This window comes from Squalius cephalus, assembly GCF_949319135.1.
Source record: "Squalius cephalus genome assembly, chromosome: 25".
Lineage (NCBI taxonomy): Eukaryota > Metazoa > Chordata > Actinopteri > Cypriniformes > Leuciscidae > Squalius > Squalius cephalus.
The window spans coordinates 6,367,622-6,395,131 of NC_137146.1; the positions used below are offsets into that span (position 1 = coordinate 6,367,622).

At 37.1% G+C, this 27,510-nt stretch overlaps 1 protein-coding gene across 2 annotated transcripts; it reads right to left on the reverse strand.

Moving 5' to 3' along the window:
* Window positions 1–5,351: 5,351 nt before the first annotated feature.
* Window positions 5,352–19,665, reverse strand: LOC307153429 (dual specificity calcium/calmodulin-dependent 3',5'-cyclic nucleotide phosphodiesterase 1C-like). Of its 2 annotated transcripts, XM_079862868.1 has the most exons (6): window positions 19,617–19,665; window positions 15,816–15,944; window positions 11,569–11,752; window positions 7,138–7,188; window positions 5,908–6,073; window positions 5,352–5,624 (listed from the first exon to the last, which is right to left on the reverse strand). In XM_079862868.1, the coding sequence occupies exons 3-6, from the start codon at window positions 11,651–11,653 to the stop codon at window positions 5,585–5,587; spliced, it is 342 nt and encodes a 113-aa protein (XP_079718994.1). In that variant the 5' UTR covers window positions 11,654–11,752; window positions 15,816–15,944; window positions 19,617–19,665; the 3' UTR covers window positions 5,352–5,584. The 2 variants fall into 2 exon arrangements, with proteins under 2 accessions (XP_079718994.1, XP_079718995.1); XM_079862869.1 differs by lacking the exons at window positions 15,816–15,944; window positions 19,617–19,665 and having other exon boundaries at window positions 11,569–12,023.
* Between the last annotated feature and the right edge of the window lie 7,845 nt (window positions 19,666–27,510).

The window sequence follows — 27,510 nt, forward strand, 5'->3', positions numbered from 1 at the left end:
GCATGACTGCACAGAATTATTCAAATCTGACCTTCCCAAAACAAATATGCAGGTAGAAAGCAAACAGCAACAGAACCAGACATGAATATTTAACAGACAACGAAAATGAAAACCTCTGAGGGGAGATAAACAGAATGCAGTGTATTCTTCAACGAGCTGGAGTGGGCGAACTACAGGAAAGAGATCATCTGAGAGATAAGTCTGACCTGTAACCAAACAATCAATGGCATTTATTGCTCAACATGTTAAGAATTCTGTAACTGAAATTTTATCGGTTTCATCATTCCATTCACTCAATTCATTAAGCAAGAACATAATGGTATAGATAAGAATGAAGGGAGAGGGAGGGAGAGAGAAAAAGAAATGAATATATCTGCATTATTAATTAACATTGCTGGCATATCTAATCATGCATTCATTGGTCTGCCTGTGTAGATTGATGACCTACCGGAATATTCCCAGTTCATTAAAAAATAATTGAAATGGTTCTGTGACTAAAACCAAGTAGCGAATTTTTGCACTGTATACACCTTGGAATATTCATGATATATGTTGCATATTAATTGCAAAAATAAACATGAATTAATATAAAAATATACACTTTATAATATATATACATAAAAGAATGTGTACATTATAAATCCATTATATAAAGTGTACATTTTATGCAATTAATAGCAAATATGCATCATTTATTTTTGAATGAAATGTTCTTAATAATACATATATATATATACACACACACACACACACACACACACACACATATATATATATATATATATATATATATATATATATATATATGTTAGTGCTGTCAATTGATTAAAAGATTAAATAATTAATTGCACAGTCTATTAAATAGATATTTCCCCTTAATCGTATCCATTAATAAATTGAAAGCCATTATTTTTAAATTTGGCTTTAAAAAATATAACAACTTTTAATTTAAGTAAACTTAAAACAATCTTAAATTGTAAATTGTAAACACATCAACTATAAATTGTATATGCATAAACTATAAATTAAATATAGATTAACTCTTATTTTATCCTACAAAAGTTAATCAGTTAAGAGCAGTGAGTGATTTCTCTTTCTCTTTTGTTCTGTGATTTACATCAATGAGGTTTATTAGGCTACTGTCACTTTAAAACCTGAGAAGTGGCTTTCTGTGCGCAGACAGCTGTTTCACATACAGCGTGCCAGTACTAAATTGAGTTCTCTTTTATTTCTTATGGCGCTTGATAGTGTGTTCATATAGCCTACTGTAACGCTAGCCAAAGGATGCCAGAAAAAAACCCGGATGCTGCGGTAATTTTGAGAGGGAATTTTTAGAGTTGACAGAAAATGACCCAAAATAAAAACCCAAATCAGGCAATGAAAACCTGTAATCATTACATTCTTAAACTTCTGTGTCATTACATATACACCAATAACAACTTGACTAGTGATATCCACTACCTTAAATTCAAGGGCACCACAAAGCCAAAGGACACAACTACAAAGCTCGACCGGACAAGCTAATTAACATCCAGCCAGTGCATGAATTATTGAGTTTTTAATCCCGTCAGCTCACAGTAGGGTCTCCACCGGGCAGGTCAGGTGACTTATTGTGGGGGGTTGCAGGGGAGACACTCATATTGAGTAACAAGCCCCCTAAACATGACAGCCTCTGCTCTTTGAGATTTGTAGGTCAGAGAAAACAAATACTCTCCAGGGCCTCCTTTGTGGAAGAATGACAGGATAAACAAAGCTTTGAAAAGAAAGGTTGGAGATATCTTTTTCAGGTGATTAATAACCCTACATGCACTGCCCATCAATACGCTGAATTTTAATTGATAAGCAATCTGCAAATAGCTGCATTTTAATAGAAACAAATATTTACACGTTAACCTGAAATAGGAAATAAAAGTCAGAAAAATCTAACTTTTTGTTTATTGAACCTTTAGACAAAATATTAAAAAAGTTTGACGTGTGTTTTGTTGAGTATCATATGATACATCAGGCTTTTATGTTTAATTTAGTAAGATATAGGAGAATATGGATCTCGTACTCGAGGAGGGAAAAAAGGCCTCAATTTTATTCAGAGGCCAAAACTAAGCAAAACTTTTGACATTTATTTACCCCATATGTAATTCTGATAGCTTGTAATGTAAATTAATGAGTTCAGAGAAAGAACAGAATAACAGACAACTAACATAAAATGCATTTAATGCACATGTATCAGTTGTCATTTATCGCCCAATAATGTCTTAGTAAGATGATATTTAAATGCTTAGTTTTATGATCTTAATTTGATTTTTTGATATTATGAAGCTCTGTAGAGTTTATTGTGGAAAACATGCCATGCAATACAATGATGACTGAAAGATGTACAAATAAACATTCCTCAAAAGCCTGATGTATCATATTTGATACTCACATTTTTAAATATGGATGATCAAAAAATATGGATAATTAAAGAAACCTATAGGCTGCTTCAGTCCATTAACTATTCATCTTGAAATATTACCAACAATATAAAAGTTATTCTTATATTTACTTCTTATATTTAAGATTTCACAGCAAAAACACTTGTAATTTTACAATTATACTAAAAGGCTTTTTACTTTCTAAAAAGTATATACTATCAATCAGATGACAGAAGCCATGTAGTAAATTGCAGATCATGTTGAAATTATCATGCCTTACAAATTTGTGTATCAAATATGATACAGTTGGCTTTATAGGGTTAAAGGGGTAATTCCCCCAAAAAAGAAATTTTTAAATTAAATGTGGTAAGACATTTTTGCATTAACTTTACCTTTAATGCTACATTTAAATGATTTATATTTGAGCTTTAACTCCAATCACAGCTGGACTAAAGTGTTGCTCGACTGGCACCTGTCCAGCTCAAGTCTGAATGCTGTTTGCCAGCAGCCCTGTTTCCCTGCATTCCTGTAAGATCTCCCTCAATCTCGCTTTCATTCACTCAGTTCATTCTACTCAACGGAGCTGCACTCAACTGGAAAATTAGGTTTCTCCACTAAAATGAGCTCTGCCTGCTACAGACCTATCAGAGAGACGGCTGAAAGCTTGGCTAAAAGAGCAACGATAATCGAAAGAAAACTTGAGGCGCGCAGCCCGTTTGAACCAGATGAGAATGGGACGTCCACCTATGTACGCTCCCCCGAGCCCCGGCTAAAGATCGGAGGCGTGCAGAGGTCAAATCATCCATAAATCAAGAGAACCATCAGAGGCAGCTGATGTAAGGAGAAACAGACACTCTCCTGAAAAAAAATCCTGCTGTGTGTCGCACCTCAGATGTAATGAGTTCATTCAGAGGAGATGAACCTCAGCCTGCTGTGTTACACATGAATTTGATCCAGAGGAAATAGGGAGAAAGAGAAAGAGAAAGAGAGAGGGGGAAAGAATGGAGCGAGAAATGAATCCTCTCCTAACAGCATCATTAGAAAGAAAAAATGCATAGGTGCATGACTGCAGTCTGTTTTCTATGCAGGAGAAAATAGACAGATAGTTAAGAAACAGTTGCAATAAACCATTATTTTGATAAGCAATAAATCTGTCAATCAGACTTGCATTGAAGGAAGAACCTGGGCTCTTTTGACTTTAGCCAGCAATCATCTAGCAACTACTGAGACCGCCCCAGCCACCTGAGCAACCACACAGCACCCATTCACAAAATCGTAGACAAAGGGAATGAATTTCACAAGGATTTTCAACGGAATTGTCAAAAACAAGCATCTGAAAATGAAAAACATTCAGAATTAAAAAAACAAAAATCAGAGCTCAAGAGATCTGAGCTTTCATATGACATATAAATGTCATAACTCCAAAAAGAACTAAAATCAAGAACCAATTTATAGCCATGGAGAAATTCAACATTTCTCGACAGGTGGTGTAAAGGTGAATGTGTCTGTCATAGAGTAAAAGTCACCTCTTAGTAAATTAGAATAATAAATGCGGCTGACACTCCAATCTGTGAGGGTCACGCTGAATCAGTTCAACTCTTTAGTCATGCAATTTTCAGATAAGACTAATGGAAGAACAGCCCTGCCAATCTTAATGTCTTATCCTGGGGGGGGGGGGGGGGGGGGGGGGTCAGAATGGTCTTGTCCAATCACTCACTCAAAAGGTGCTCCATTGGTGCACATGCTCTCCTTGCCCTTTTAATTAAGTTCACACACTTCCTCAACAACAGCACCATAAAGGCCCCGATATAGTCACGGGAAACTTCTATTTCATTCTTTGTTTACGGGTAAAAAGAAGTTTGAAAGAGCATTTTAGCTGTACACTATTTGAAATGACATCACACCAGGTCATTCTTCGATTTCAAGTAATTTGGGGCCTTAAAAGTAGTTAGTACAACTCGAGCACTATATTCCAGGTTATCAATACTAACTCAAAAACCATTGAATCGAGACTATGGACTGAGTTTAACTTGAAAACCTAATCAAACTAATTTGTTTATCAACTAGTTTAGTTCAAAGAACTGCCTCAAAAGTTTAAAGGACAAGATTTTAAAAAAGGTTATTCTGATTTCTATTTCTTCAGAGTACTTTGTATATAGTGTGTGTTTCTGTTAAAGTCCCCCTGTGGTGAAAATCAATGTCTATGTGGTGTTTTTAATATGCTTTAAGACAAACCATGTGCAAATTCATAAGTCAACCAATCAGGTCAACGTGTGATCGTCAACGAGTGGATCTCTGAGCTGGTGTGAGTGAGTGGAGGCGGGGCTCATTTGCATATTCATAAAACCACGTATACTAAATGAGGCAAGGGTGTAGAGTTACATTCAAGCTATTTTAAGGCATGAAGAATTTTTTTCAAGGAAAAAACATTTAAACGTCATTTTGGTGATCAAAGATGAGTTTTATGCGATAAAATTATTGACTACACGGGGACTTTAAGACTACTTATTTCTTTGGAAACTTTAAATATGTGTGCTTGAATCAGGCTGATATGATTCTCGAAAAGACAAGATTATCAGTGAATTCGTTTTTGTGACAATTGTGGCCACTATGAACAGATATCATGATTGGGTGAGCTATCTTTTTAATTGTTCATTTTGGTCATTCTCTATGTTCATCCATTGTATGCATCACTCTAGTGAAGGGTTCAATTCTCTCTATGGGACATCTGATGACAAGGAGGTGGGCTTTGGCTTGGCACATTGTGCTATCCCATCATGCCATGTTCAGACTGGTTACTTCTCAGCTGGAAGGGGAGACTCTCTCACCTGCAACCCATCACCCTACCTGCCAAATGTGCCTTCCCAAGCACCCCAAGTACACAATAACACACTAATAGGACATTAAGGATTCACTGGAGCACAGTTTTACAGTGGATATTTATAGCAGCCGATGCCTGGTGCTGACGTCAGGACTAATGCCATACGGTTCTCCCCTGCCTTCCTCTCACAGGGTGATTAATGAGGAGCTGCTCGCTACAGAACATCACAGTCCACTGGAGACTCCCTGTTTAACACAGCCGGTCGCACCAGCAGACAGCTGAGTCCACATATCACTCGGTTTCATCATTTATTTTCCTGTCATTCACTTTCAGAAGGCCACAATGACAGGATTTATGCGTCTGACGTCCATGTGAAATCCGTTCGGGATACACTAGGATTGGAATGGATTAGGATGGTTTACTGAATTGCTGCGAAACTGGGGTTTACGGCATTGGAAAAAAAAGTATAAAATTGTACATCATCCTTACGAATATATGTAAAAAAATCTATATTTGTGATTCAGATTTACAAATAATAAAATAAAAAAGTATGGTCAAGAATAATAAAATTCTAAAAATTGTACTCCTATTCTGGTAAAGGAGGTGAACTGGACTGATTGATTGATTGATCGATTCACTCAGGCGTTAGTGAGGTGTGTGTGATTCCCTCCAAACCTTATGGCGGTCTTCTCCATGGCATCGGGACTGTCGACAGCGGGCAGGTCATCAGCTAGAATCTCCTCTGGACTCCGCGGGTCAATCAGGATACCCCGCTTGTCCTTGTCCTTGATCCCGATGCCTGCTGTGATGGCGTTCCACAAAGCATTCTGTGACTTGGAACCTAATGCAACAATCAGAGATCAAAAGCTCAGAGGGGTGTAGACGACAGAATGCAAGACCGGGGCAGATAAGTAGACAGAGAGATAGAAAGATAGAGGATGTTTTCTACAGAATTTTCAGTTCTGCCAACATGTAGTCGAGAGGTAAAGGTTTGGAAGGTTACTTTGGGTAGACAGTCCCTGCTGGTAGATGCTGTAACTGCACCATTAGGAGGGCAAAAATATATATATTTATTCATTGACTGCAGGGTTGTGCACCCGAATTTAATTGAGAATTAAATTTAACTGTAAAAATGTTTTATTTAACTTCTGAATTTTAATTGAGATAGTGAACAGGAGGCAGAACTGAAATTCGAATTTGGATGTAATAAATTAGAAGTAAAATGAATTTAAATTCAAAGAAGTTCATATTACTGTCATTTTTAACAAGAAAGGTAAAGTTTCTCAAGACGGATGGACGGATATATGGACAGACGATGGATGGGTGGATGGATGGATGGATGGATGGATGGATGGGTTTGTAGATGAATGGATCGATGGATTTATGGATGGATGGTTGGGTTTGTAAGTGGATGGATGGATGGTTGGATGGATGGGTTTGTAGATGGATGGATGGGTTTATGGATGGATGGTTGGGTTTGTAAGTGAATGGATGGATGGATGGGTTTATGGGTGGATGGATAGACACTTAATATTATTATATATTATAATATTATTGTTAGACACAAACAGATAGTTAGACAGACAGACAGGTAGACAATACAAATATATGAAATAGATATACAGACAGACACAGATAATATGCTCAGGTGATTAGGTCAAATAAATATTTCCGAAACTGAGTGTCCATGAACAAACATGGCAGGATGCAGTATGCATACGTTCAGTGCCTAGCCTTCAGATGGCACACGGACAACATGAATATGATCACAGACCCTTGGGATTGTGAAGACTGTGAACTTTACTGTGTCACACTCATACCTGTTTCCTCGCTGTGCAGGAAACAATTCTAAAGTAAAAGTGAAGCCAACAGCTTTCAATCATGTGTCTGATTGCACATACTCACGTGCGAAGCGTGCCAGAGGTCTTGAGCTGCTCTCTCCCGCTTCATTCGCCACTGTGGAGAGAAAGAACAAAACACAGACAGATGAGTGATGTAGACCTTTCTTCAACAATCATGATGACTCATCAGAAATCGCTTTTCCTCGCCACGAATTTCAAGTTTTTCAGAAACAATCGTAAAGTACAGAAATTGATTTTCAGATGAAACATAAAAGTAATGTTGTTGTTTACTTATGTTGTTTACCGGATGCATATTACAGCATACCTATAAATGAAGCATAAATCATTTCACTCTCAATCTTATTTGCCAATCATTCATGAATATGCTAAAAATATTGTAGTAGGCTAATGTTTTAATGTACTAATATTTTAGGAATTTGGCATTTGCCCCGTAGTGAGAAAGGCAGATGATAATGAGTCAAAAAATTATAAATGAGATTTCTCCGAAACATAGCCAACTTAAATGTTGTAGTCTGCTGCTTCTCAACAGTTTCTCCTGAGATATAATGCAGTAAAATATAGACACAACATTTCTCATTAAAACGCACAAATTAGCTAGCTATGCCAACCACATTCAATTCATCCCTGTATAACAACTGTCACTTCACCTCTTATTTTAGAATAAACATCTGGAAACAGTTGATACTTACATGAAACATGACTGTCCTCTGGACAGAACAGCAGAGAGAAAAAAGTTTTATGATGTTTTTAGACAAGAAATGGTGATTTATAGTCAAGAAGAAACCAAGGTCACAGATAAATGTGTGTGACATTGAAAATACCACAGTCCTCCTACATTTTCAATAATGCAGACATAAATCCTGCTTTGGTTTAAACGCTATCGGCTGCTGAGGGGATATTAGACATGTGGTTTTTATGTGTTTACTTTAAGAATTTCTGCTGGGAAAAAGTTCCCTGTTAAAATCTGTCGAGGCTTCCATGATTCTGAGCAATAAAACTGACTCAGGATGGATGAGTAAAAGAAACCACATGAGGTCAAAGACAACACGCAGCTGTGTTGTTTACACAGAGGAATCGCTGCTGTAAAAACTGAACGGACAGCTCCTCTCGCCGGCCACCTAACCACACTGCACTGAACGACTTATATCATTAACAGTTGACCGCTGGAAGCACCGTTTACTGAAACCACAAGAGGTTTTGAAAAACTAATATCTCATCAAAAGGTTACAGGCATCCAGACTGAACCTGCGGAATAGTGGCGTCTGATTCATAACGTTAGCGAATCGGTTTTTTAATGATTCATTGAAACCGATTCGCGAAGCTTTTGTGAATCACTCCGATTCAGAACAACCGCAAGATTCAAAAACAAGGCGTTAAATACACATTTAAAATACAAATAAAATAAACATAGACTGTAAAAAAAAGTTGCTGCCTTATATTTTTTTAAGTAACTTCAACTTAAATTACATTAAACTGACTTTAAAAATTAGTTGAATCTTGTATGCCTATAACTTATTAAAAAAAGATGAAGTTATAGCAATGTAAAAAACATTATGTTGTCATAACTTATTGATCATATAATGTTTTACAGTGTATAACATGCATAAAAAAGGATCTTAATTAAGTTTCAACTTTTCTGTTGGTATATCATAAGAATACAGGCTATATAGTTCAATCCCTTTACAAATGTTTTTGAAATACATGAAATGTAAGATTACTTATATAAACTTAACTCCCAATAAAGTTAGGCTATATAAAATAAAATAAATGTTATTTGAAATAGAATCCATTCCAATGAATAGCCTACCCTACATTATAAGTGTGAAATAATTGCTTCTTACTTCAAGTTATTTTCAATTTATTGCCAATGCAATATTTCTCATTTTCGTTTAGTTTACGTTTTTCAGTTGATATTGACATTTAATTTTATTTCAGATAAAATCGATAGCAGCCTTGGGGGATTTCTAAAGAGTTAAACAAAAATAACAATTTAAGCAAAAATGAAAGACAGAAAAATCATGAAACACTGAGAACAGGTGAATAAAGAGCTGAAAGAATGAGAAAGGCAGAGAGAGGGAGTCGTGAGGTTGTTAAGTGGGGACAGCCGGTCCGCAGGGGGCAAAGAGGTAATGAGAGGGAAATCAGAGAGAAGCCTTTAGCACAGTGAGTTTGTCAGTGTCCAACGAGTCAGTACTCAGGAGAAGAGGAAGGACTCTTCATTAGAGATAATGACTCCCCCTGGGCAGCGCACACGACTGCTCTAATGTGCTGACGACAGAAAGGCCTCCAGCGAGGGGCGCACGCCATCACCCACACCTCCCCTGACAGGTAACCAAAGACCCCTTTTTCCATTTAATGCCTTGGATCTCCATATCCACAAGTCTTCACATGTATGTATGAATGTATATAGTTCTTATTATTGTTATATTATTGTGATATATATAATTTTTCTATATTTTCTTTATTATATTATTGTATTGTTCTTTCATTTTTATTGTTAAGATAAATTAAAACATTTATATATTATGTAATTGTAAATAATAATTATTCTATTATTAATTGTATATATATAAAGTGTATAATAATAATTATTATTATTAACATCATTAACATACAGATTTGGGGTCTCCTTAAGGGCTCCACACCTGACCCAGGAGCCTTATTGACTCCTCCACTGCAGGTGCTTTAATGAGGCCCCATTGGCCATCCTGCCCAAGCACACACACACACACACACATGCAGCTCTATGGGGACGGGATGGGTTGGGGTTGTTTGTTAGGCAGAGGCAAGAATCACTAGGTCGTGACATCACATCCTGCCTCCGCCGGTGACCATGGAGACGGTAATCGCAAAGGCAGCATGGGAGACCCACTGGAGAAAACTCCTATCATTGGCCCAGTGCATTTTAAAAGCGTGACTGTTTGTGTGGGCTTTGCTTTAATGATAAACACAGGTTCCCGTGAGAATTCATCCAATCAAACAAGTCACAAAAGGACTCCAAATGATCACTTCTTTTCTTTTTTTTACCTGATGCCTTCGATTTGTGCACCGCTGTGGGTTCTCCATTTCTTCATCTCCCGGTTGTGGTCTGTTATATAAGCCCATGACCTTTTAACAGTATAATTACCACCATCCAATGTTCTGCCACCACAACTGTCATGTCACATTGCTGTTCAGGCTCTCTTTGTTCTGTGCCTAAATCAGCTAACCCTGTCAGAAAACTCAACGTCCTGATATCGTAAGCCACACCATCTGACAGGGCACCAATTCAGGCTAACACAAAGCATTGTGAATCATTTTGTGCCAAAAAAAAAGTTGTTTCTTATGTAATCTAATTGTACTCAGAAACACCCAGAGACTGATTGTAAGACACAATCACTTTGTTGCTTTCTTGTTACTATGACAGAACAGAAGACAGGGAATTTGCATGCAAACTCAAAATGTCTTCAACCAATTTACCAAACCTTTGTGCATGTGTTAAGATGGCGTTTTCTTGAGACATCTCTGAAGCCTTTTCTGAAGCCTTCACATATAAAAAACACCACTGTAACTATACCCTCATGTCTGAGAGACACCATGACGCCTTTTAATAGCTCAAAACATACTAAATACTGACATATCGGGTTGATACCTAATGTTACTTTAACTTGTTAACACGCTTCAAATGTTCTTCATCTAAAAATGTTTGGGGTTTAAGAGATCCCCCAAAAATAAAACATGATTAAATGCCATGGATTTCACATGCTAAGGTTTTGATTGGTCTATTTGTATTTTTTATTGCATTTTCTACAATGTGTTTTTGCTCAAGCTGACCCAAAACAGACTCAACATTACTATACTGGATATTCGTCATTGTTCTGAAAATGCGTAACTTTTTGGTTAAAAAAAAGCATCAATATTATATTTCTACGCAGATTTGATATTAAATGAATTTAAAATAACAACAATATTAATAATAAATTTAAAATGATGATGATTCTTGTTTTATTATTGTGAAGAATTTAATATTTTTACTTTTTTTATAAATTATTATTAAGAAAATGTATAACAATAATAAGGATGATTACTGTTATTATGAATTAATAATAATAATCATTACTATTCTTAATTTTATATTTCTGTTTATTATTATTAAGAAAGAAATTATAATTCATAATAATAATATAACAACTATAATAATTAGTATTTTATTGATTAATTGATTTTTATTATTCATATACAGCATTGAGATCTCTGGGACCATAAAACATAAACAATGTGAAGTTAACCCGCATGTTCTGTTGAGACTGACATCTGTTTGACGTGGACCTAATTAATGAGTTTTCTTAAACTAAACGGGCTAATTTATTGTTTTAAAATGCCAAAGGCACTTGTAGCAGCTCCATGCTCGCTCACACAGAAAAAAAAAATCAGTGCTGGCCATCGAAAACACACACATCCACCCACACACACATATCTGATCAACTGTTCTTACCAATAGTGAAGCTGTAGCCATCAATGCTGAAAGTGGCACTCCGGCATTTTTTAAATCCTTGTTTTTTGGAGCTCAGCTCTGACATCTTCTCCAGTTTACTCTGTCCGTCTGCGAGAGGAGAGAAACTCTGGAAACAGACTCCTCAGGTGGGAAAAGCGTACTCTGAGCAGGGAACGTCAAAGATCTGAGAGGATCATTAGAAAAGGAAGTCACAGGGTTGGCATCTCCTGCAGGGTCCGCATCCCATCTGTAAAAATCCCTATTGCGCTCATCATTCAGGCCTGTTTCTCTGTTGCGTGCCTTTCTTACACTGTAAAGAGAATAAACACACAGATGGGAGATGTTTCTCTCTCTCTCTCTCTCTCTCTCGCTCTCCCCTGCCGCTCACACTGTGACCCTTCCCACTGCTAAACTGTGCTTGATTATAGGCTCTCTCTCTCATTCACTGTTAAACTCACTCGCCCATTTACTTGAGCGCTAAGCATATATGCATTCACTGATCTGAGTCAGTGATACGTGCTGATGTTTATTCGTGTGCCTTCTTCAAACCTGTGTGGTTACTGTACGTGTGGGCGTGTGTGTGTACAGGTGAATGTGTGTCATGTGCTATTGCAAAAGGGCGACCTTTTTATGATGTTCAAACAAAACACTTTGTCAGAATTGCTGGCTGGATGAGATTAAAAGAAGGTTATAGAAGGCCGTGGTGTCAAAAACAAAGCAAGTCTCAGAATCCATACAGGACCCATTCTGAATTACTTCATTTTCGTTTATGAAAAATGTGTCATCATTTATTCCAAACCTGTATGACTTCTTTTCTTATGTGGAACATAGATCTAAGACAATTCTTGAAAGCTCAGTTTCACCAGTCATTGTGTTTTGTAAGAGTAAGAATGCGAATTATAGTGCAACTCATTGCCACTAGGGGCGCTATAGACCTTATGCGCCAGAGAAACGAGGGCGCCGCCATCTTTAGAATATTGTCTTTTAATTTCCGTTTTGCGGTCGCTCTGTATATTTCTATGGCACTGCTGTCCAGGAGTAATTAGCTTTTGAAGTGGATTTGCTTAATGTAAAGTTAACGAAAGTTATCATGAGGACTGTAATGTTTAAAGGAGAACTCCGGTCAATTTTAACATTGAGCTAATTTTTTTGTAAATTTGGAGTGCTGTCAGTACAGAGAACAACGACAAAAATCGGTGTTGCCTACACCGTGTTATCCTCTTTTTAAAATGTGCACCCTGTTGACTTCAATGGGGCAAGTTTTAAACCTGCTTTTAGCCTCTTAACATCCTTGATGTGTCATTACAAGTGCCCAGCCATGTGAGTGATTCCTTCAGAGTGAACGCGGGTGAATCTGACTGCAGTAGATGTGAAAGATATGAATAAAAGTGATGTTATTTCAGCCAGCGCACATACCTGTATTTACATCCTGTTTTCGGCTGAAGACCACAGTAGTCGATTGTCGAGTTCACGCGCATAGGTTTAGTACGTACGATCATGCGCCCGAACTCGACAATTGATTACTGTGGGCTTTGACCGAAAACAGGATGTAAATCCTCAACGGAAGTTATTCTTTAGTGAGAACTCCGCTGTACGTGGCTGCAGTACTTCCAACATGATCTAACTCTAATACAGTATGCATTGTAGTTATATACATTCCAAGGGGGAGGGATTACATAGAGGTGGAGACTCTGAACAAAGCATGCAAATGAAGTAGGAACACACCCCACTCCAATTGAATCAGCATAACTATTCACATGCTGATACTGGCCAGGAACTCCAATTCCAAGAGCCATCCCAGAGCCATTAAAGACAAAAGGTGAAAGTCAATCAACCTAACGATTCAACGTCTGGGCTCCGAAAGGTGAGAATCAAGTGATCTGACTCATTTAAAACACAATAGAGAAAACAGGTCTGGCAGAAAAGGAGACTCTTGCTGGAGACTCAATAAATCAGTCTATAAACTTTATCAGTTTATATACTATAGCAGTGGAAAAACTAAATTAAACATTTAATAAATATGTAATACAACAGCGCTGACATCTGATATGGCGATCTCGTGACCAGACCTGCGCAGTAGTAAGCAGGAAGTTAAGCCGCGAAATCAGCGCTCCGCCCTCACTCTCGCAGAACTTTTTTAAAAATTGATTGCAGTACGACAAGAGGCTTGTTAAAATAAAGTAAATACAATCTCCTCAGGACCAAATGTGCGTTGGTGCTTCAGTGACTACTTGGCTCAGAGAACCTGTCAATCACAGCTGTCAATCATGACGTTACACCACCGTTTTTATAGCATCACGTAACTAACTAAAAACCAACTTATTTTTGAAACAAGACGTTTTGGCTTCACTTTTCAGGGCTTGTGCAGTTTTTACATTTTTTTTACATGTCCCCTTAAGGAACATGGTGGTGGAAAAAAAAACGTCTGTATCCGAAAAACTTGGGCAATGCCTCTTCAGACAGCGTTACCTCACGAAACTGATTTCAGACAGACTGAGGCAGTGTAACAGTTTAATGATCTACAGCAAAATAGAGTGAGTTTTGGTGAGAACTAAACAAACATTTAATTACTACAGTAGTAGTTTCTCACTAGAAATCACATCAGAAGCAGAAAACGTTGGTCAAAAACTTACATTTACACAAAAACTGACCAGCAACCGCAACTTTCAGATGCCATCTTTCTTTTTCTAGCTCAACTGCTGTCATCAAATGGAACGCACAGGATTGTGGGATATCAAAGGCAGCAAAGGATAAATCTACGCAGCCTTCAAAAATCGATCAGATGAAGGTAACTTCAGCTAACATTGGATTTGGACGTGCCTTGATGCCTTGAAATGCGTCCTTCAAAGGCAGCATTTTTAAGATTTCGGATGCAGCCAATATGAGATGGGAGGCAAAATAATAGGCCAATGCTTTTGCGTTCTTTCGCAAATGTTTTGCGTTCCTCCAAGAAACTTTGTGTTCACCCGACGCACGAGTGAACGCAAAGTTTCTCGGCGGAACGCAAAAACTTTGCGTTCTCCGTAGTTTTCTCTTTCTGGCCAACTACTATCTTAGTGGAGCAACAAGCCAGTTTGTAAAACTGTCAACATATTTATAGCTACCTGAATCATAACACATTTGGTTTATTGGCACAGATATTTGAATGTGACTATCGCCCCCTAGAGTACGGATGTCTGTTTCCTCCACAGTCACAGTAACATTCAACAGGACGGTGCATTTAGTATGTGCAAACCAAGAATTAGTGTTAGTGTCCTTGATATGTTTCTGTTCCACTTACTGCTGATAACACTAGATTGTATGAAAAGCACACATTTCTTACTATATCTTTCCAAACATCTCTTTTAAACAGGACTTTAAGCTCATTTGAGTGATGCAACCATTCACTGGTGTTATGTTACAACCCTGTGGGCACTTCAATTCACTCACTGATTAGACTTCGTGATCTGAAAACGGCACGTACACGAACTCAAGCATCAGCCATGCTCTCTGTTTCTCTCTTTAAAGTCTTGAATTACATCTTCAAGGCACATTTGCTTGCATAAATGCATCTATCTGGAGATCTAGTATTTGCCCTGTAGCTTTTGGTGCTGTAGATCTGATTGTACAATCCAGATATTAAAACTGGTAAATTAGTTATTAGCCACTGCTTAGAGAAATTATAATAGATTCAAAAGCTTTTAACACTTTTTTATATAGAGATCCCATAAGAATTTACTACATAGCAGTTTTATAAAAATAATAACAATTTTGGCAGAAACTGTGGTTTCCATGGTATTGTTGTTTGGGGGGGGGGGGTGTCTCAACAATAATAATATAAAAAACATAAAAATGTTTCTATCCATGGCATGGGAAATAAACACAACAGGTGAAATAAAAACGTAACAAATACATTTCTGTCGTGGTATATGAGAGTAGACCATTCACCTGAAGGCTACGACCCAATTTCGGTGTCACTTAGCAACCACAAAAATATGTGTCCTTTATATTTGAGTCTTATTGCTGTGATCTGTTTTCACTAGGATTCTGTACGGTGTCAGCAGGTGTGGGATCTAAATCAGATGAGTACGTTTAAGTGAAAGTGATTGTTGTCTGGATATATGTTGTCGTAAAGGAGAGGTGAAGGGGTTGTGCCATGTATCTTGTGTTCATATACAGCGGTTGTCTCATGGTGATAATTAAACTGTCATATTAGTTCAAGCCAAGAGAGTTCAAACCCATTCACGCTGTATTAAAACATATAGCACCTGTTAAAATGGATGTATGCGTGACACTCCCACATGACTGCGATGTGATCTCACACACACAAGCTGAGTGGACCATTCCCATCCAGCTGTGTTTTTGAGCACCTGTTTTCCAGATCCCCCCTCACCCACCTGCAGAGAAAACAGAGACCAAAGTACAGCGTGATTATACCCAGAAACACCTGCTGTAAAACTGCTGAGATGCAAATCTGAGAGTGATGATTCTGCATGTAGCTCTCTCTCTTTCTCACAATGCTCTTCTTCACCTGATGAGTGTTTACACCCCTGCACTATTTATAGATTCACACATCACACACGTGTGTGAAAATTGATCCACTCCTTTATTTTAAATTGTCACAAAGAGATAGTTGAAAGCAGTTATTTTGTGGTCATTAAAGGGTTAGCTTATCCAAAACTATTAAACTTTAGCCACCCTGATAGATTCCCAGCAGAACACAAAAACAAAAAGTTTAGCAGAATGTTAATGCTACTCTTTTCTATAAATTAAGTTACAAAAATCACACAAAAAAAAAACTCCACAGAAGTGGCCCACGCAAATTTTTCATTTTGTAAAGGAAGATTTCCAGTGAAAACTGATGGAATATAATATGGAATATGGAATTATATGGAATATAAATCGGTTTTCACTGGAAATCTTTCTTTCCGCTGTATTCTTACATCTTACTCATATGATATCACAGCAATAGCAAACATCAATGATCCAACGATCCATCCAATTCCCACTGGACAAAAGCCAAAAAGTCCCGCAAAAGTCCAAAAAGACAAAGGTCCCGCCCATGTTTTCAATAATCCATTTCACTTGGAAATACACTGTAAAAAATGTATTTAATGATTTACACATTTACACATAATTACAATTTTTTTTCTTTTGTCAAATCAACTTAGATAATTTTTGTGGTTCAGATAACATACAATTTTGAGTTTCTATTGATTAAACCAAATCAAATCTTCATTGTATTAACTCAATTTTTATTTTATTGTAATTAACTTAAAATTTTAAGGCAACCAGGTTATACCTTTTTAAGTTAAACCAACATAATTATTTACAGTGTACATCACAATAGGGAAGAAAATACTGTCACAACTTCCGTTTCATGACAACTTTAATGGTTTTTAATGGCTTTTAATGGCTTTAATTTATGATTGTCATGGCAGAAAACCACAGTGAGCCCATAAAGCCTTTCTTTTGTTGACAACAGCCACACTAATAAGTCACTTCAGTTTTATTTCTTTTAAATGTGCAGCCATATCATGGAAAAATGGAATTGAATTGAAAGGGGAAGAGATTTCTGAGAATAACAGCATATATTTCCTTCGGTTTCTTATAAAGCTTTTGTGTTGCGTTGAAATAAAATGTGCCTTATCTATTTACTTTTATGATGTTATACCTCAACCGTAACAGTCCCCATTCACGGTCATTGTATAGAGAACATCAGCATGAACATTAGTCAAAATTCAATCTGTTCATCAAATAAAGTGATCGAGTCTCTTCAGAAAATTTGGACTAAACCGCTTGATTCATTAGTTTTACAATCTCTTTATGAACTTTTTGAAGCATCAAAGTGGTAGTTGCGTAGCTGTCAATGGAGGGACAGAAAACTCTCAGATTTCATCAAAAATATCTTCATTTGTGTTCTGAAGATGAACGAATGTCTTACGGGTTTGGAACGACATGAGGGTAAGTAATTTCATTTTTGGGTGAACTATCCCTTTAAGAGATCTACAGAAGAAAGAAAAAGCATGCTGTTAGGAACAACATTTGGATTAGTAAATGAAGAAGATGTTTTTAGCTTTTAAGGTTATATGGTGATCTCAAAATTTGATTGAAATATTCAAGGCAAAAAATCACACGGCTATATAGAAAGCAATGGTGTTTTTCTGCATATTTCGTGCAAGGCCAGTCATAAATTTACTCAAACAATGCAACAAGTGAAATAAAAACCCAGGGTCAGCCCAGACTGGCACTCTGACAGCATGCCAGAGAGAAATATATGAAACTCAAGGACGTTGAGAGCAGAATGAAGCAGGTTAACTTCTCCATCTCTGACTCTGAGTGGGAGTAGCGAGATAAAAGCTTGGTTTATCTGATTCTGAAAAGACCATAGTCCACAAAACCCCACCCAGGACTCTCAGCTCACAGGTTTCCATGGCAACCACACACAGCTCACAGGTTAAAAAAGTGCCTTTTGTGGTTTCACAACATGCGTGAAACATTTAGCAGATTTACGGCTCTTCGAACCCCAGTCGGAGCTTGTGTGGCTGGTTAAACTGTGTCACTTATAAAGCAATGAGGGCTTAAAAGCAACCAGGTTTAAATGTTTTTTTTTTAAATAAAAATAAAATTTTTACTACTATACTAGGCCTACTAATATGTATTTAATATATAAGTCAAATACATAACTTAATTAAAATGCTAAAAAAAAATGTGTAACATGTTTTACACATATTTTTAGGATTTTAATTAAGTTATTTATTATTATTTTAGTCATCGTCTTAGACATCACCGTTCTGTATTTGAACTTATTTTTTAACAGTAAACTTCCAAGGGGACTTGAAAAATTATTTAAAATATATTACAGTTTTTTTTTATAAAAATATGAATTATATATTTAATATATAATTAAAATAATAATAAATGCAAAACAAAAAAACGTTTTAGCATATTTTAGCATAAGTTATTTATTATTATTTTAATAATTACCTTAAACATCACCTTTTTGTATTTTATCTTGTCCCATCAACATTTTTTGTTTTTATTGTAGAACGTACGCATTTCTCTTAAACTTCAGGAATCAAGAAATGATTTGCATTTAATTGTTTTTGTTTATTGACAGTAGTTTTCCCAAGTTTCTGTTCTAGAAAAACAAAATTATATTTGTCATGCAACAGAAGTACACAACAGAAATATTTTAGTGAGGGTTTCAAATATTTTCTGGAACAATGTTGGGCCTTGAAGTCAATAGGATTGAATGTACTGCTCTAGAGTAGCAGGGATCTCAATAATGGCTCACATTGTACTATCTCAATATGAAATTAAGCATTTCTCATCAAACACTTCCAAATGATCTGATACTGTATATAACCACATTCATGTCATAACTCTATATTCTTATTGTGCTATGTCAACAACTGTCTCATTTTTGTCAATTTGTATTTCTCTGAATCAATTGTTGGAGAAACAGCTGATAAAGCTCCTAGTTAAAGGGGACCTATTATGCAAAATAAAAGTTGTACGTGGTGTTTGAACATGTGTGTCGGCAGTGTGTACACAATCACCCTATAATGATAAAAAAAAAAAAAAAAAAAAAATCCACCTATTCCTTTGTTTTAATCCCCATAAATCGTAAGCAGTGTCTCAGAACAAGCCGTTTGCAGATTCTAGCAAAGTGAAGTCACGTTGCACAGGCCCCGCCCACGACTGCTGACGGACTCTGTTATTAGCATAGACCCTGTTTTGAGTGAGCTGTACACAGTCCGCCATGTTTATCTACATGTTTTATGTATTCTTATTAAAGCTAAAGTTATTCAGTCAAGAGCAGTGAGTTATTTTCTGTTTTTCTTTTGTTGTTTGATTCATATTAACAGCATATATAGCAGTAGGTACTGTATATAACGCTGCTTTTCGCTTTAATACACAGATCTAATATAGGCCTACACATGAAATTTATTTACTTGCTGTTTACGTTCGAAGACAAAACCAATGTGTGTTTTTGACATAACCTTGTGTGTATTTGACAGTTTAAGCACAATAACATGCGAAAGAGAACTTAGTTTAATACTCACGGGATGCTTCGGATGTGTGTGCTCAGAAAACCATATCAGAAGTTTAGACTGATATGGCTTTAAAACGCAGGCAGATAATAAACTTTCAAGATGACGAACAACTGCAATGTCACGTGAGCGTGACCACGATAGAGATGATAATCCAAACCAAACTGTTAGTTTCTGACAGAGTATCTGAGAGAGGAGCTTTACAGGCTCCGCCCTCTTCTGGAAAGCAGGGTGGAGCAGCAGCTCATTTGCATTTAAAGATACAGTACATACACGAAAACAGCATGTTTTTCCTACCACTCAAAAATTACCATAACAACATGGTATAATAAATTATCTGTTGTTTTTTGAGCTGAAACTTCACAGACACATTCTGGGGACACCCTGAGACTTATATTACATTTTGTAAAAAGGGGCATAATAGGTCCCCTTTAAAGGAAGCAAGTGAGAAGTCCACAGAGTCTCTGGTGCAAACTCTGAGCAACACAATAGACTTCTTAGACAAATTAGACTTCTGAAGACCTTACAGTCATCACTGTTGAAGTACTGGCATATCACAGCTGTCTGAACTTTGAACGGCTAAATCACCTGTAAGTGCAATACAAAAGTCACGTGTAAAACAATCCGCTGTTTTCATTTAAGATCACAAAAAGGAGCCTGAGGAGTTTTCTATCGTACTCATGAATGTTTGAGGAGCTCCCAGGCCTTATTCCGAGGTGGAGAGAGAGAATAAGATGCTTTACGCTCCATCGGTTTAGCTCCGATTACTCGCTCATCCCAGTGAGAGCAGCAAACACTTGTAAGAAACACTATCGCTCCAACAACAGGCTTGATAAACCAATACACTTCTGTTACAGCTTCTGACACACTCGGCTGCGCTTGTGGCATCAGATGTCTTGTTCGAGAGTTTGTATGATTGAGCTGCTAAAAGCCTCGTGTTAGGTTCAGGCAGACTATCTATCTGGTTTAATGAGAAGAGTGCATCCGTGGGTCTATCCTGCCCACCTCAGCACTCTCAGACACCTCCACATCTCAAATGATGCAGATTTTAATGCTTCATCTAAATATCTTTCTCACTTGCGCATACAATTAACGCTGCCTTAATGTCATGTTGGAATAATCATATTTGATGAACCCACCTGAACGCCCCCGCAATGTTGAAACTACCAATGGGATGTTTACAGACATGGAGATGTTTAAGACAATTAATGGCTTTTAAATTATGCCACATATACCATAATAATGAACTAAGTTTTTACAAAATACACATCTCTGCACCAATAAAACAGGCAAAACTTTGTTTTACTGCCAAATTAAATGCAATATCTTTTGTATATTTTATAGCAATATTTTTTTTATTATATTACGTAGATGTTCAGCATTTCACAGTAAATGTTTCACCAGTTGCTAATTCTTTTTTGTGGGCTCTTAAAAGCATAAATGATGACATCTGCGCTGGCATTAACATCAGCAAGCAGCATCATCCAACCAAGTCTGTAATTGCCTTTGTCCGAGCAGGCGAGAAGCCTCAGCCCCCCAGAAAGACTCCACCTTAGAAACGCCTCCACCTTAGAAACATTGCTAAGCTACGTAACATGCTATCAGTTTCTGATGCAGAAAAGTTAGTTCATGCATTCATGACCTCGAGACTAGATTACTGTAATGCTTTATTAGCTGGTTGTCCTGCATCCTTAATAAACAAGCTACAGTTAGTCCAAAATGCCGCCGCTAGATTACTTACTAGATCAAGAAAATATGATCATATAACACCAATTTTATCATCTCTACATTGGTTACCTATAAAGTTCTGTATTAATTACAAGGTATTGCTACTGACTTATAAAGCCCTAAACGGCTTAGCTCCAGTCTATTTAACGGATCTTCTATCGCCCTATAATCCATCGCGCTCTTTAAGATCACTAAATTCGAGGCTTTTGGTCATACCTAGGAGATCCAGATCCACCAAAGGAGGGAGAGCATTTTCACATTTAGCTCCAAAACTCTGGAATAGCCTTCCTGATACTGTTCGTTGCTCAGACTCGCTCTCCCAGTTTAAAACTAGATTAAAGACGCATCTCTTCAGCCAGGCATTTATATAATACTTTTAATCTTACAGTTAAATCCGGCCTCTAGTTCATAAACGCCAGAGGAGAACTGGCCCCCGACTGAGCCTGGGTTCTCCCAAGGTTTTTTTTTTTTTCTCCATTAGGTCACCTGATGGAGTTTTTCGGTTCCTTGCCACTTGGTTGCCTTTGGCTTGCTCAGTTGGGGATATTTGGGGATATTTAATTTAATTAATCAATCAACAATACTATTGATCAGCATTACCAAACGTGGACGTTTTCCTCTAGAAACAAACATTGATGTATTATTTTAATTTAATACTGTGAAGCTGCTTTGATACAATCTGTATTGTGAAAAGCGCTATATATATAAACTTAAACTTAAACTAAACTTAAACTTAAAAAGACCCAAGGGGGCCTGCTCACAACAGCAAGAGACTGGCACCTCCTGGTGGACCTAGGGAGACAATTGAGGTTCCCAGACACCATTGCAGTCACATCACTCCGACCGGACATGGTCTTGATGGCAGGTGGTGTTACTTGAACTAACTGTCCCCTGGGAAGATCGAATGGAGGAAGCCCAGGAATTGAAGAGGGCCAAGTACGCTGATCTGGTAGCTGAGTGTCGGAGGAACGGGTGGAAGGCCCGCTGTGAGCCTGTTGAAGTGGGCTGTAGGGGCTTCGCAGGCCAGTCTCTACACCGGGTCTTGGGACTCTTAAGGATTTGCGGACTGCACAGGCAAAGAGCCATCAAGAACATCCTGGAAGCTGCTGAGAAGGCTGCACGGTGGCTCTGGTTAAGGAGGGCGGACGCGTGGCGTAGGGCGCTACCTGGACTGATCACCCCCGGCTGGGTCGCCCGGGTAAGGGTGTCTGATGTAAGACCCGAAACACCCTATGACCCCAGGAGCATCACTGACGATGTGTTCAGGTTGCACCACAAGGTATATTCAAGTATTAATAACAATTAGCAGTCTCTCTGGCCGTCTTTAGTCTGAACCTTAAAAAATTAACTTTTAACAGTCATCTGTTGTTGATGATACAGGGGAATTTGAAAGTGAACACATGCAAAGATTGTGGAGCTTGACTTGAGAGAAAATGTGCAATGACTTGTCCACTGTGGAAATGAACGACTCTGAAGGCAATGTAATCACAGTTCATCGGCTGCATCCGAAATCACATACTTCCCTATTATATAGTAGGCGAAAAACAGTGTATGTGACAAAAGAATTATGTCCGAATTCACAGTACTTCTTTAGGCAAAAAGTACCTGATGACCTACTTCCGACAAGATTCTGAAGTGTGGATATGGACACTTCACTATCCCATGAGGCCATGTTTAAGTATTCTGCCCAACTCTGGTCACAATGCAGCACTGTATCTGTGGCTATATTACTGGCTTATAAACCATGCCAAATTAGGCAGATGGTAACACAGACCAGTCATGTGACAAGCCCACATCCTCAAAAACCAGCAATATTTGCTTCCAGTGTTTAATTTTAACGACATTTTTGTTTACTTGTGTACAATGTTTTGTATTTAAATTAATTTCAAGTGTCATGAAGTCCTGAAGCAAAGTAAGTTGAGATGCACTTCGCTAACTGCCAGACAATGTCTACGACAACTCAGTATCAAATTAAGTCTGTGTGACTAATTATATAGATATACCGAAAGTATTGTTTCTATAAGTAGCTGAACTGATAGAACATGGTCAATGTATACCTTGGGCCCTATTTTAACGATCGAAGCGCATGGTCTAAAGCGCAGGGCGCAAGTTCACTTTGGGCATGACCGAATCCACTTTTGCTTAACGATGGGAAAAATGGTCGGCGCGCCAGGCGCATGGTCTAAAAGGGTTGTCCCCCAATGCGCCTGAGCACACCTCGTTTTCAGACCACCACGCCCATGGGCGCACAAATGATCGCAAATGCATTTGCTATTTAAAAAAACGTGGCGCAGGACGTGAAAATGATAACTGCGTCGGGCTGAAACTAGCAAAAAACACTTGCATCGCGCTTGCCATTGCATTGCGTTGGGTGTAAGATAGGGCCCCTTGAATGCATGTTGTTTTCAACTCTTAAAGCAAGCTATTAATGGGTAACATTTGCCAAGCAATAAAAAACATTTTCAGTTTCTGGAATCAATAAGACAGTAGCGCAGAAAACAGATATGATTCGAAATGATGTAAACCTCTAATTTAGTGAACTCAAAGCATGCATCTTCTTTTCTCTGTAAAGTGCGTTCTGAAGCAGACAGCTATCTTTTGTGTTATTATATCTGACACCAGAACTTAGTTATAATGCTTCTCTGATTACTTTGCCCCTCTTGAACACTGCAATTAATTCTGGTCTCATAGCTGAGAGTTAAACAAGAAAACGAGTGTTTCATCAAGGACTATGATAATTAAAGCCTCATCCCTAGCAATTAGCCCTTGTCTCACGCAGAGGAAGAAGTTGCTCAGAAACGCTCATCATTATTAAGGCCACCGCATGTCAAACACGAATAAAGCTTCATTGAGCTCTTCTGTGCCTCGTCAGCCAATCTGAAATGTCTAGAATGTGTCTTTGTAGGCCTACTTTAATATTAACATAATGTTATATTTGCTATAGCTTGCAGAAAGTTTTATTTTTGTCAGAATACAATTAAGTCGATGTACAAACTTTTGCTCACAAAATGGTCTAGTTACGGTGCCGTGCAAAACCCCAAGAGCTAGCCGTTCAAACTGTAATACATTTGTGCAGTATTTTAATTTTATGGTTAAACTAAATCTGTTTCCCAATGGAGAAAATGAATGGGATTTTTACTTTTGGAACACAACTGTGCTCTTTAACAAATGTTTAATTTAACCTTTCATAGCTTTATTTATATAATGTGGTATGTCATTTAAAAGACGTTCATCAGCTTTTATTAAGGCTAAATGCAGCATATACAGCGATTTTCTATCATTTCTAATGAAGTGCTGTTCCAAATTCAGACAATGTCTGCTCAAGGCTCCTTTAACCTCTGACCTTCCTTCCTTCCCACTAATTTGACTTATGACTTTGGCTAGAAGCAGTTGACCTTGATGGCCTTTTCATTTGGTTGGTGGCTAGCAGCAGTTAAGCTGGTTTTGAAAACAGCATTCATACATGCCACTGACCACAGGCTTTAGCAGTGAAGTCTCTTTTCTCTGCCCCAAAACCTTGACCTCTTAACTGTAATGTCACATTACAGATTCATACAGACTTGACAGCAGTGAGTGCATGAATTAGCCACAAAAGGCACAGAACACAGAACATGTACGGTGCCTGAGGTTATTAAACCCATCTGGGCACAAACTCTCTCAAAGTTCACTCTGAGCCAGTTATAATCACAATATATCTGCAATGAGCGTAGAATAAAGTAAAAAAGACAGATGAATTTATCAGTCCTTTGGTGACCAGAATGATAAACACTCTTTACAGTGTTTAACTTGCTTTAACATTAAAAACTAGATGTTTTATAAGATATAAATGTAATTATCGTTCTTTCAGCCCCACAAAAATATATTTATTTGTGAGGCATGGTTATTGTCGTAAAATAAACCCTGACCTTTTTTTCTTCCGAAAATGTGTTTTGTATACATGCAATTAAGTAATAATCCATTCAGATCAGCTGACTGTTCATTATAATGTTTCTTATGTGGCTACCAAATAATAATAAAAAATTGACATATTATTCATATTATGTTATATTAAAATTGTTATATTATGTGAGAAGAAAGTAACCACAGAGCGGTTGAAAATACATAACACTATAGAAAATCAGTTGCTCAGGGCAACAGACAGTTTAGCTGTCATTATATAAAATATTTGTCAACAGAATGTTGAGTCAGCTTATAAAAAAGTATTGCAGTTGCAATTCTCAGCCACTTTTTTTCTGTTCTGCAAAAAGTAACTTAAATGTTGACATATAGTGGGCAAAAGTGATGTCCCTAGGGGGCATATTTGTTTTAATGACCATACAAGTTTGATTAAACCATCAAAATATGAGAAAAATATTTTATATTTTTTGATTATTTTTAATATGAGGGAAGAGCAAAACATTAAACTTCATTTAAGGTATTTATCTGACAAAATTATTTAGCAAAAAAGGGAAAGCTACAGCTGTACAGGTTTTATGAAAAGAAAAAACCTAAAAGCTCAACAAGCATACATTGACTACAACATATTCAGTTATTATTTTAATTTTTTTAGTTCTCTGTTGTTTTTGCATGTGCACAATTTCTTTGTATGACACCCAAAAATGATATTCGCACAAATTGGCGTGTTTCATTGCGTTATCACAAATAAACCAATTGACTCCAAGCAAAGCTTCGCAATATGTTTACAAAATCTTGAACACATTTTTGAAAAACATTTGAATAAAGGGTGAAGATGTCAATTTTCCTGTAGGTTGGACATCATTTTTGGCCTCTGTATCCGTATAAAGTTATAAGAACACATTAAAATCTTAATTCAGAATTATGAGAACCTGCGCTGCCATGAATGTTCATGAGCTTGTTTTGTAGATTCATTATCGCATTTGTTGGTTTGTGAAAAGCAATATTCTCTGTTTTGACAGACGTCTCTAGAGACCATCCCAATGCTCCCTCTCCTTCGTGTATCTCTCTTGATTCCCCTAAATCCCTGCTGGTGACACAGATTGCCCTTCACAGTGTTTCTGGAGGAGATAATGAAATCTGTAATGGAACAGCAGGGCCGTCTGAGATGTGTGTCCCTGCAGCTGCTATAGACCTGCATTACTGAATCTGAACAACACCAGTCAGACACTACCATACTGGAGTTTGTTAAACACAGTTTAAAAGGCTGAATTGTCCATGTCATGTTCCAGTTTTACGGTAAGAGACACACACATGGATACATTTCAATTTAAGGAAAAATCTTCTGAGTTTCTTTCTTCTTTCGCTGCTTCTTGTGGCCTTTCTGTCTCTGTCAATCATCACTTTTTCAATTATTAGTGATTATAGACACAGCAATTTCTTCTCATCAGACCCAGTATCTTCATGATTGTAATCAAGCCCAGATCAATCCTTCCTGTCTTCCACTTAATAAAACAGTGTAAAAAGGGAGAAACAGTACAGTTTCATTAATCAAGATGCAGCATCTTCATATCAGACCTTTGAGATAGAAGAGCTAAGAAGAACTACAAATGTATGTACAGTAGGTCCAAAAAGTATTCTGATGTGTATGTCCACTCATACATGAATGTCATTGCATTGCAAACAACATATCAACATTTGTTTTCACGTTTTGAATAATGTGCTTGTCCTCAATCAGTTTTTATTCCAAGTGGTGCACAATTTTTGCCATTTTTCTGAAAAGAAATAATAATAAAGATATTTGCGTTATTTCTCACACAATTCTGACTTTATTTCTCACAATTTCTAGTATATTTCCTCCAATTTTGAGTTACCTCACAATTCTGACATACAAACTCGCAATTTGAGTCAAAAACTCAAAATGCAAAATTTAAAAAACATTTTTTTTCTAAATTAATTCAATTTTTTGAAGGGTTCTGACTTTATTTCTCGCAATTTTGACTTTTTTTCCCCTTGCAATTCTGAGTTTACATCACACAATTTTAACTTCTTTTCTTGAAATTCTTAGTTTACAATTCAGACTTTTTTTCTTTTTTTAAATTGCGTGTTTTTTCCCCTCATGAGATTACAATTCTGATTTCTTGAAATTGCAAGTTTATACAATATCTCGAAAATATTTTCCTCTAAATTCTCAGCCCATTATGAAAGTATGGTGCTCTGGGATTGATTCTGACAAAAAATGGATTTTAAAACTTAAAAATTTAATTTGGATTAATAACCTAAA

Excerpts from the sequence above, each read along its gene's own strand:
- LOC307153429 (XM_079862868.1), bottom strand. The coding sequence starts at position 11,653 with ATGTCAGAGCTGAGCTCCAAAAAACAAGGATTTAAAAAATGCCGGAGT. Across the intron at positions 7,189-11,568 it reads TGGCTACAGCTTCACTATTG|TGGCGAATGAAGCGGGAGAG; the intron begins GTAAGAACAGTT and ends TTCTCTCCACAG. Across the intron at positions 5,625-5,907 it reads ATGGAGAAGACCGCCATAAG|TGTATCCCGAACGGATTTCA; the intron begins GTTTGGAGGGAA and ends TTCCAATCCTAG.